Here is an 11,331-nt window from a genome sequence, read left to right as displayed (position 1 = left end):
ATTTGTCCTGATGTTTTGCTATAACAGAATATTTTTGGCTGGCTTTTGCTGTTTCACAAGAGAACACTGTTTATCTCTATGAATGTTTTTGTTTTGTAACCCAGTGAAGACGGAAGTTGGGGTTAGATGAGGGGAGAGGTAGATTGACATTTTCCTCCCCTAGGGTCCATTGGGATGGTTGCTTCCCACCCCCCAACTTTATTGAGGAATAATTGACAAATATAATTGTATATATTTAAAGGACTCAATGTGGTGCTTTGAATATACATATGCATCATGTAATGATCGCCAAGATCGAGATAATTAACACATCATCACCTTACATAGTTAACTCTCTCTCTTTCTCAGGGTTTTTGTTCTGTGTTTTTGTTTGTTTTGTTTTTTGATGACAATGCTTAAGATCTACTCTCAGTAACTTTCAAGTGGACAATACTGTATTATTAATTATAGTCACCCTGTTGTACATTAGAACTTCTTATAACTGAAAGTTTTACTTCAGATCCTTTGACCTGGATTTCCCCCATCTCCCCCCTCCCCTCCCAGCCCCTAACAACCACCATTATATTCTGTCTCTATGAAATCAGTTTTTGCTTTCTATTCTGCATATAAGTGATACCATACAGTATTTATTTTTCTCTCTCTGGCTTATTTCACCCGGCAAAATTCCCTCAAGTTTCATCCATATTGATAGAAATGACAGGATTTTCTTTTAATGGCTGAACAACATCCCACATAGACATATATACATTGTGTATATGTGCATGTGTATATATACCACATATATTTTTTTAATGTGATGGTTTCTTAGCACCTACGTACAGGGGGTGGGTGAGAGGCTGGGGTTGGTGAGTTGGTGGAATTATTCGGTAGGAGTGTTGGAAGACTCTGAGAAAAAATTGTAGTAGTTTACTGAGCCCAGGTATTGTCAATGTAGCTTAATCAGAGGGAGGAAGCCCATGATCACTTCCTTGAAGAACCTTACTCTTCCCTGCACTGATCCGGGCACTGTTTCTGGCACTCTCTCACCTTCTAAGAGATGGATAGTTTGAAAATAACAGTTTGGTGATTTGGCTTCAACATGCTCTTTATACGTATGGGCAAAGTGACTTTCCCCCAGTAGCTTTGTAAGCAATGGATATGGCAAGAAGGAGCCAAAACACAGATGGCACGTGGTGACAGTGGCTCCTAGACCATTGGGGAATCCTTAGCCATGCTGCTGCACAAAGTCCCACAGATAACTGGGTGCTGAAGTCTTGGCACAGTGTAGGTAGGGGTTGTTAAGCCATCAGTGATTGGATTATAGCTATGTAAAGAAATATCTTAAGATTTAAAAAGGAACCTAAAAAAGCTATTACCGGATGGTCATCACTTGCTGTTTTGAATCAGGGATATTTTGGTACTATATAATGAAAACAAGATATAGAAAGGAATGAGGCACTGATAAGTAGTCCATTTTGTGTGTGTATGCATGAAAACAGCCTTGCTCTCATTGATTGGATTTATAATTAAATTCTATGCAGTTGGGCTCATAGAATTAAATCTATACATGAAAATTGTTTACTGAATGAGTAAAAATAAATTACTGTTTATTTATTTTTAAGTACATATAACATTTCACTTGATGAAAAAGTTTCACTGATTTTTTTTTTTAACTTTGAAAAATGCACAAAATGGGACCAGAACAGGCAGACGATTGCATTCTCCCCTTTTTCTAGTCTAATACTGGTAGTTTGGGTTGTGGGCCCTTTAACAGGTACTAATTCTATTAAATAGTGTTGCTAATTAACCAGGACAGAAAAGCAAAGAAACAACAGCAAAGCAGATCTAATATCACTAGCCAGGAGTGTGGGGGTAAATAATGCACATAAAGAAGGGAAAAAAGTCGGGGAGAGAGATTGCAAGGAGTCGATTGGAGACATAACTAAAGGTTAGCAGTTCCCCCTTCTTTCTTGCTCTCATTCTGAAAACAGAAAGATTAGATTGATTCAAGCAGATATACTTTGGAATGCCAGAAAGGACGTCTCTTCTGGTACAGTATTGATAAACTGCCTGAGTGTATCAGTGGCATTTTCAATTTACTAGCCCCTCAAGAAGAGTCAGGGAGTGGATTTTTACCTCCCTGCCCACCTGCCTGAGAACTGCTTAAACAGTTTCTATGTTTGTGTGCATGAGGAGCTCCACACCGTTACCTGCTGGGTTAAAAGGTCCTTCTCCGGGGCTTCTCCGAATTCCCTCATCAGATGGATGGGAGATGCAGCTTGTGCCCAGCTGAACTTCATTATTTAGTTTGCTGCTGTATTGTATCAAGAGAGCAACTACCAAGAAATTCTTTGTGCCCACACCCCCATTTTCTTGGTGGGGGATTTATAGGCCTATTTGGCAAAATCATACCGAGGTGGAGTGACGACGTCACTGTGTGTCTTCCAACAAACATCCACCCTGCTGCCGCTGATCAGCGTTCCTGGGATGGCGGTGATTGAAATTTAGCACTCAGAGTGACTTAATTGGCATGCAGACCTATTAAGCATACGCCCCCACCACAGGTGCACCATCTGATGTACCTGTAGGGTGCCCAGTACCTCACACATGCTCACATTTTGCTAAAGAAGCAAGTTTCGAGCCGGTCCTTGAAGGAAGCCGGCACAGTGGTTCAGGAGAGGGGTGGCCTTAGAGCACAGCTCCTCGGATCTCTGCCTGTCTTTGGGTTACCATAGTTCTTCATTCCCTTGAACTTGGAACAAACCTAAGGTTGTGGAGTTCCAGTTTTCTTGCTGTGAAAGAAGTGTTGGGAATCTGCTCATTGATGCCTGTGCCTTCAGTAAATCAAGCCCTGTGCTAGCAGAGTGGAACTTGGAAGGGTTCAGTACTTCTTGGCAGCTTGCTGCCTTGGAATTCAAGGTTAGACTGTTCTGTGCTCACTGTGACTAGAACTGATCCCTTGGCCTTCAGGGAAAATCCTGGAAATCGATGTCAACATTTTTCTGCTGATTTGGAAACAGCGGGACTGGGCCAAATGTTCTTGGTTATGTGAATCAGGAGAGAAATAGAAACCTCAACAGAGAACAGAGCAGACCTATTAAGTTCTTGTCCTTATGTAAGAAGAGCGAGTGAGGGGTGAGAATTCACTAGGTAGGAACACACTCCTCTGTGGAATCTTCCCACGTGTCCTGGGGCTCATGCGCTCAGGGTAACGGGGGGCCCTGGTCATCACTGCAGACACCGGAAGAAGCAGCCTTCTCAAGCTGTCATGATGGACATGAGTGTCTGGGGCTGAGGAGGGGTAGATCAGCTGTCTGTCAACCTAGGTTTTCTTTGATGAGCTCCTTCTGTCCTAATGAGATCACAGATTACCAGGCCTCATCTGTATTTATGTTCTCCTCCGGCACCAGCTGAAATCCTGGGTTCCTAATAAATGTTCAATGAGTGTTGAATTATGAAAGAAAGAACTAAATAGTTGGAGTTCCTCTGAGTGATGTTGAGAATAGCAATGGGTTCAAATCAGAGGAGGGTTTGCCGTGAAGCTAAAGGAGCTGAAGTGTCAGTGTCCCGGGACCTGTTCTGAAGTTTGAATTCGTATGTTTATATTCTCTTCCTTATGGAGGGTTCCCCAAATTCTGTAAGCTTCAGGACCCCATAAAACATAAATATGCTCCTGTTAAAGTGTTCTTGCTGAGCCCTTGTGGAACCCTGGATTCCATCCAGTGGCTTTCCCAGAAATTGGAGAATCAGAAGAAATGAATAAAGCCAGTCCTACAAAGGAGAAGAAAGGGAAGGAACTGAAATTTAAGAATCCCATGCAGATTGAAGAACAATTAGCATTTATTATCTATTTTAACTCCTCACAGCAAGCCTTTCTTGGTGATGGCATTACCGCCCACCCTCTTAATAGATGGGAACATTGAGGTTCAGAGAAGCTAAGCAACCTTCCCAGTGTGGTCCAGCTACGAGAGCTGGGACCTCCATCACTGACCTTACTCTCTCCTGGCCATCTACCCAGGGGCTCCCTTGTAGGGTGCATATTTGACAGCTCTGCTAGCCTTCCCTGAAAGCCTTCGGCCCACCAGGGTAAGGAATGCCTTACTGAAGGACAGAGGGAGAAATCTGGGGAGGGGATCAGGCCTGAGCATTTAAAGGAAGGCACTGGCAAACTCTTCCCCAGTCAGTGTAAGTGATGCTGTAACAATTCATTCAATTATGTTAAGCACCCATTAAAGGAATCCTAAGTCCTCCCTTGGGCCATTTCAGTTCTATGAGATTGTAATTGTTCGAAACTAACCATGATTTCTTCTTTTGCCTTCAGGTGATTCTCATTTTGACAAAGCTCTATGACTATAACCTGGGGAGCATCACTGAGAGCTCGCTTTGGAGGTATGTAGATGAAGTGAGCTAACGATTACTGTGTTACTTAAACGTGATGCCCATGACTGCTGTTCCCCACCCCTTTTTTCCTGGGGGAAAGATTTTTGGTTCTGTGTTCTCACTGCTTCCTCTGTTTGCTCTGTTTCCCTTAGTCATGGGTTGGGGTTTATCTCCAGGCAGGCCAGAGATAGACCTTACTTGTTTATACTTCTTTATAGACCCCTTGTTTTGGTCACAGGTCTTTTTGCTAAACTGTTGATTAGGTTGTCTTTCTGCATTTTGGTTCCCACAGTTCTCACTGATCTGTGAGCTTATTGGAGCAGAAACAAAAGAATGGAGGTGTCTTTGCAGAGAGGACCTACAGCACCGCTGGGTGTGCGGTGCCTGGCCACACTGGCGCCATAGCTTTGCCCTGCTTCCCTTCCTGGCCCTCAGCTCCCTAACACACAGATGTGCACACACACTCACGTGCATGCCTTCGTCTCTGGGTTTCACACTCTTTTGCCTCACACATACAGTTGTGCAATAAATTCTTCTTCAGACAAATGCTCTAGATCCTTTAGGATCCAGCCAACTCATTGAACACCAACACAAATGTGCAGTTGGGCTGAAACTAGGGACAGGAAGGTCCTCAGAAATCCAGGCAGCTCTTCTCTCCTTTTGTTCTTAGGGACTCTATGTTGTTTCTGTTTGTTTGTAAACATCAGCTTTATTGGTCTCATCCTGCTTGGGTCTTTGCCAGCCTGTGTCACGTGTCCACACCCAAACCAACTTCAAGCACAGGAGGTGCTTGGTTGGTTAGGCCTGGGTCTTGTGACAATCCCTGAGCCAAGGAGAGGGTGGAGATGACCGCAGGATAATACTCAGTGGTCACTGGGTTGTCGTCCAGCCCAGAGTCTGATTGGTCAGTGCCGTAGTTACAATGATGGCTTAAATATGTTGAATATCACTCTGATCAGCCATCCCTGAACACATACACTTGTGTGCACAGACGAAGTGGGAAAGGTTATACTAATGNGGTCCATTGGGATGGTTGCTTCCCACCCCCCAACTTTATTGAGGAATAATTGACAAATATAATTGTATATATTTAAAGGACTCAATGTGGTGCTTTGAATATACATATGCATCATGTAATGATCGCCAAGATCGAGATAATTAACACATCATCACCTTACATAGTTAACTCTCTCTCTTTCTCAGGGTTTTTGTTCTGTGTTTTTGTTTGTTTTGTTTTTTGATGACAATGCTTAAGATCTACTCTCAGTAACTTTCAAGTGGACAATACTGTATTATTAATTATAGTCACCCTGTTGTACATTAGAACTTCTTATAACTGAAAGTTTTACTTCAGATCCTTTGACCTGGATTTCCCCCATCTCCCCCCTCCCCTCCCAGCCCCTAACAACCACCATTATATTCTGTCTCTATGAAATCAGTTTTTGCTTTCTATTCTGCATATAAGTGATACCATACAGTATTTATTTTTCTCTCTCTGGCTTATTTCACCCGGCAAAATTCCCTCAAGTTTCATCCATATTGATAGAAATGACAGGATTTTCTTTTAATGGCTGAACAACATCCCACATAGACATATATACATTGTGTATATGTGCATGTGTATATATACCACATATATTTTTTTAATGTGATGGTTTCTTAGCACCTACGTACAGGGGGTGGGTGAGAGGCTGGGGTTGGTGAGTTGGTGGAATTATTCGGTAGGAGTGTTGGAAGACTCTGAGAAAAAATTGTAGTAGTTTACTGAGCCCAGGTATTGTCAATGTAGCTTAATCAGAGGGAGGAAGCCCATGATCACTTCCTTGAAGAACCTTACTCTTCCCTGCACTGATCCGGGCACTGTTTCTGGCACTCTCTCACCTTCTAAGAGATGGATAGTTTGAAAATAACAGTTTGGTGATTTGGCTTCAACATGCTCTTTATACGTATGGGCAAAGTGACTTTCCCCCAGTAGCTTTGTAAGCAATGGATATGTCAAGAAGGAGCCAAAACACAGATGGCACGTGGTGACAGTGGCTCCTAGACCATTGGGGAATCCTTAGCCATGCTGCTGCACAAAGTCCCACAGATAACTGGGTGCTGAAGTCTTGGCACAGTGTAGGTAGGGGTTGTTAAGCCATCAGTGATTGGATTATAGCTATGTAAAGAAAGTATCTTAAGATTTAAAAAGTAACCTAAAAAAGCTATTACCGGATGGTCATCACTTGCTGTTTTGAATCAGGGATATTTTGGTACTATATAATGAAAACAAGATATAGAAAGGAATGAGGCACTGATAAGTAGTCCATTTTGTGTGTGTATGCATGAAAACAGCCTTGCTCTCATTGATTGGATTTATAATAAAATTCTATGCAGTTGGGCTCATAGAATTAAATCTATACATGAAAATTGTTTACTGAATGAGTAAAAATAAATTACTGTTTATTTATTTTTAAGTACATATAACATTTCACTTGATGAAAAAGTTTCACTGATTTTTTTTTTTTTAACTTTGAAAAATGCACAAAATGGGACCAGAACAGGCAGACGATTGCATTCTCCCCTTTTTCTAGTCTAATACTGGTAGTTTGGGTTGTGGGCCCTTTAACAGGTACTAATTCTGTTAAATAGTATTGCTAATTAACCAGGACAGAAAAGCAAAGAAACAACAGCAAAGCAGATCTAATACAATGAGGCATCACTATCCAGGAGTGTGGGGGTAAATAATGCACATAAAGAAGGGAAAAAAGTCGGGGAGAGAGATTGCAAGAAATCGATTGGAGACATAACTAAAGGTTAGCAGTTCCCCCTTCTTTCTTGCTCTCATTCTGAAAACAGAAAGATTAGATTGATTCAAGCAGATATACTTTGGAATGCCAGAAAGGACGTCTCTTCTGGTACAGTATTGATAAACTGCCTGAGTGTATCAGTGGCATTTTCAATTTACTAGCCCCTCAAGAAGAGTCAGGGAGTGGATTTTTACCTCCCTGCCCACCTGCCTGAGAACTGCTTAAACAGTTTCTATGTTTGTGTGCATGAGGAGCTCCACACCGTTACCTGCTGGGTTAAAAGGTCCTTCTCCGGGGCTTCTCCGAATTCCCTCATCAGATGGATGGGAGATGCAGCTTGTGCCCAGCTGAACTTCATTATTTAGTTTGCTGCTGTATTGTATCAAGAGAGCAACTACCAAGAAATTCTTTGTGCCCACACCCCCATTTTCTTGGTGGGGGATTTATAGGCCTATTTGGCAAAATCATACCGAGGTGGAGTGACGACGTCACTGTGTGTCTTCCAATAAACATCCACCCTGCTGCCGCTGATCAGCGTTCCTGGGATGGCGGTGATTGAAATTTAGCACTCAGAGTGACTTAATTGGCATGCAGACCTATTAAGCATACGCCCCCACCACAGGTGCACCATCTGATGTACCTGTAGGGTGCCCAGTACCTCACACATGCTCACATTTTGCTAAAGAAGCAAGTTTCGAGCAGGTCCTTGAAGGAAGCCGGCACAGTGGTTCAGGAGACGGGTGGCCTTAGAGCACAGCTCCTCGGATGTCTGCCTGTCTTTAGGTTACCATAGTTCTTCATTCCCTTGAACTTGGAACAAACCTAAGGTTGTGGAGTTCCAGTTTTCTTGCTGTGAAAGAAGTGTTGGGAATCTGCTCATTGATGCCTGTGCCTTCAGTAAATCAAGCCCTGTGCTAGCAGAGTGGAACTTGGAAGGGTTCAGTACTTCTTGGCAGCTTGCTGCCTTGGAATTCAAGGTTAGACTGTTCTGTGCTCACTGTGACTAGAACTGATCCCTTGGCCTTCAGGGAAAATCCTGGAAATCGATGTCAACATTTTTCTGCTGAGTTGGAAACAGCGGGACTGGGCCAAATGTTCTTGGTTATGTGAATCAGGAGAGAAATAGAAACCTCAACAGAGAACAGAGCAGACCTATTAAGTTCTTGTCCTTATGTAAGAAGAGCGAGTGAGGGGTGAGAATTCACTAGGTAGGAACACACTCCTCTGTGGAATCTTCCCACGTGTCCTGGGGCTCATGCGCTCAGGGTAACGGGGGGCCCTGGTCATCACTGCAGACACCGGAAGAAGCAGCCTTCTCAAGCTGTCATGATGGACATGAGTGTCTGGGGCTGAGGAGGGGTAGATCAGCTGTCTGTCAACCTAGGTTTTCTTTGATGAGCTCCTTCTGTCCTAATGAGATCACAGATTACCAGGCCTCATCTGTATTTATGTTCTCCTCCGGCACCAGCTGAAATCCTGGGTTCCTAATAAATGTTCAATGAGTGTTGAATTATGAAAGAAAGAACTAAATAGTTGGAGTTCCTCTGAGTGATGTTGAGAATAGCAATGGGTTCAAATCAGAGGAGGGTTTGCCGTGAAGCTAAAGGAGCTGAAGTGTCAGTGTCCCGGGACCTGTTCTGAAGTTTGAATTCGTATGTTTATATTCTCTTCCTTATGGAGGGTTCCCCAAATTCTGTAAGCTTCAGGACCCCATAAAACATAAATATGCTCCTGTTAAAGTGTTCTTGCTGAGCCCTTGTGGAACCCTGGATTCCATCCAGTGGCTTTCCCAGAAATTGGAGAATCAGAAGAAATGAATAAAGCCAGTCCTACAAAGGAGAAGAAAGGGAAGGAACTGAAATTTAAGAATCCCATGCAGATTGAAGAACAATTAGCATTTATTATCTATTTTAACTCCTCACAGCAAGCCTTTCTTGGTGATGGCATTACCGCCCACCCTCTTAATAGATGGGAACATTGAGGTTCAGAGAAGCTAAGCAACCTTCCCAGTGTGGTCCAGCTACGAGAGCTGGGACCTCCATCACTGACCTTACTCTCTCCTGGCCATCTACCCAGGGGCTCCCTTGTAGGGTGCATATTTGACAGCTCTGCTAGCCTTCCCTGAAAGCCTTCGGCCCACCAGGGTAAGGAATGCCTTACTGAAGGACAGAGGGAGAAATCTGGGGAGGGGATCAGGCCTGAGCATTTAAAGGAAGGCACTGGCAAACTCTTCCCCAGTCAGTGTAAGTGATGCTGTAACAATTCATTCAATTATGTTAAGCACCCATTAAAGGAATCCTAAGTCCTCCCTTGGGCCATTTCAGTTCTATGAGATTGTAATTGTTCGAAACTAACCATGATTTCTTCTTTTGCCTTCAGGTGATTCTCATTTTGACAAAGCTCTATGACTATAACCTGGGGAGCATCACTGAGAGCTCGCTTTGGAGGTATGTAGATGAAGTGAGCTAACGATTACTGTGTTACTTAAACGTGATGCCCATGACTGCTGTTCCCCACCCCTTTTTTCCTGGGGGAAAGATTTTTGGTTCTGTGTTCTCACTGCTTCCTCTGTTTGCTCTGTTTCCCTTAGTCATGGGTTGGGGTTTATCTCCAGGCAGGCCAGAGATAGACCTTACTTGTTTATACTTCTTTATAGACCCCTTGTTTTGGTCACAGGTCTTTTTGCTAAACTGTTGATTAGGTTGTCTTTCTGCATTTTGGTTCCCACAGTTCTCACTGATCTGTGAGCTTATTGGAGCAGAAACAAAAGAATGGAGGTGTCTTTGCAGAGAGGACCTACAGCACCGCTGGGTGTGCGGTGCCTGGCCACACTGGCGCCATAGCTTTGCCCTGCTTCCCTTCCTGGCCCTCAGCTCCCTAACACACAGATGTGCACACACACTTACGTGCATGCCTTCGTCTCTGGGTTTCACACTCTTTTGCCTCACACATACAGTTGTGCAATAAATTCTTCTTCGGACAAATGCTCTAGATCCTTTAGGATCCAGCCAACTCATTGAACACCAACACAAATGTGCAGTTGGGCTGAAACTAGGGACAGGAAGGTCCTCAGAAATCCAGGCAGCTCTTCTCTCCTTTTGTTCTTAGGGACTCTATGTTGTTTCTGTTTGTTTGTAAACATCAGCTTTATTGGTCTCATCCTGCTTGGGTCTTTGCCAGCCTGTGTCACGTGTCCACACCCAAACCAACTTCAAGCACAGGAGGTGCTTGGTTGGTTAGGCCTGGGTCTTGTGACAATCCCTGAGCCAAGGAGAGGGTGGAGATGACCGCAGGATAATACTCAGTGGTCACTGGGTTGTCGTCCAGCCCAGAGTCTGATTGGTCAGTGCCGTAGTTACAATGATGGCTTAAATATGTTGAATATCACTCTGATCAGCCATCCCTGAACACATACACTTGTGTGCACAGACGAAGTGGGAAAGGTTATACTAATGACAGAGAAGCTGGGAGTAGTCTGTGGACACACACAAGCTGGTGGCTGTCCTCCACATAGGATCAGGGGGGAACTTCATCCCCTGTCAGTTAACATGACCAGGAGAGACTGGCTGCTGGTCCTCAGTCTCAGGACTAATGTCTAGGGAGAAAGACTTCAATCTGCCCTTTGTGTCAGGGGGCCATCCCTGCTACAGTGAACAGTGATGGGGGTGGGGGTGCGGGGAGAGTGACTGTACTTGCTTTACATAGTAGCAGTTGGGTTGCAGGGCCTGCCCTTATAGGGCAATGCAGTTATCACACAGTGGTTTACACACTCTAAAGGAATCTACCCCACGAAAGGACTGTTTGTTAAATTTTGTTTTAACGTGATGGCTGTTTCCCATTAGGCTTCACACTCTGTGTAAGAAACCCCAAATAAATTGTTGTGTGCTTTAGGAAAACCCCCAGCGGACCAAAGAAAAGGATAGAATCCTGTTCTTGTACTTGTTGTAAGGTGTTTAGATTATTGAACTCCTCCCCTAAGTAGAAGGTCAATTAGGCAGAGTTTTGGTCCCGAGAAAATGATGTAACTAAATTAAAGTGTGGGAAGTTTGGTAGGAGCTTCAAAAAGTACAATTCTTTAGTGCATTAAGGGTCTGACACTTGCACTGTTGTTTAAATTCAGGACCCCTTCATCAGACTGTGACTCTGCGTAAGCTTATATTTCCTTGATAGATTTCTCTAATGT

The 11,331-nt window shown here is 43.7% G+C and overlaps 1 protein-coding gene across 1 annotated transcript in view; it reads left to right on the top strand.

Annotated features, from left to right (window-relative positions):
• Window positions 1-11,331, top strand: part of SORCS1 (sortilin related VPS10 domain containing receptor 1) — a 518,641-nt gene that overhangs the window by 179,205 nt on the left and 328,105 nt on the right. The window contains 1 exon segment of the mRNA XM_034663251.1: window positions 4,301-4,368. Within this exon segment, the coding sequence (XP_034519142.1) occupies window positions 4,301-4,368 (68 nt within the window).

Source organism: Ailuropoda melanoleuca, chromosome 6 (assembly GCF_002007445.2).
Source record: "Ailuropoda melanoleuca isolate Jingjing chromosome 6, ASM200744v2, whole genome shotgun sequence".
Lineage (NCBI taxonomy): Eukaryota > Metazoa > Chordata > Mammalia > Carnivora > Ursidae > Ailuropoda > Ailuropoda melanoleuca.
Note: the sequence above shows the minus strand (reverse complement) of the source record. Positions and strands in the feature narration are given on the sequence as shown.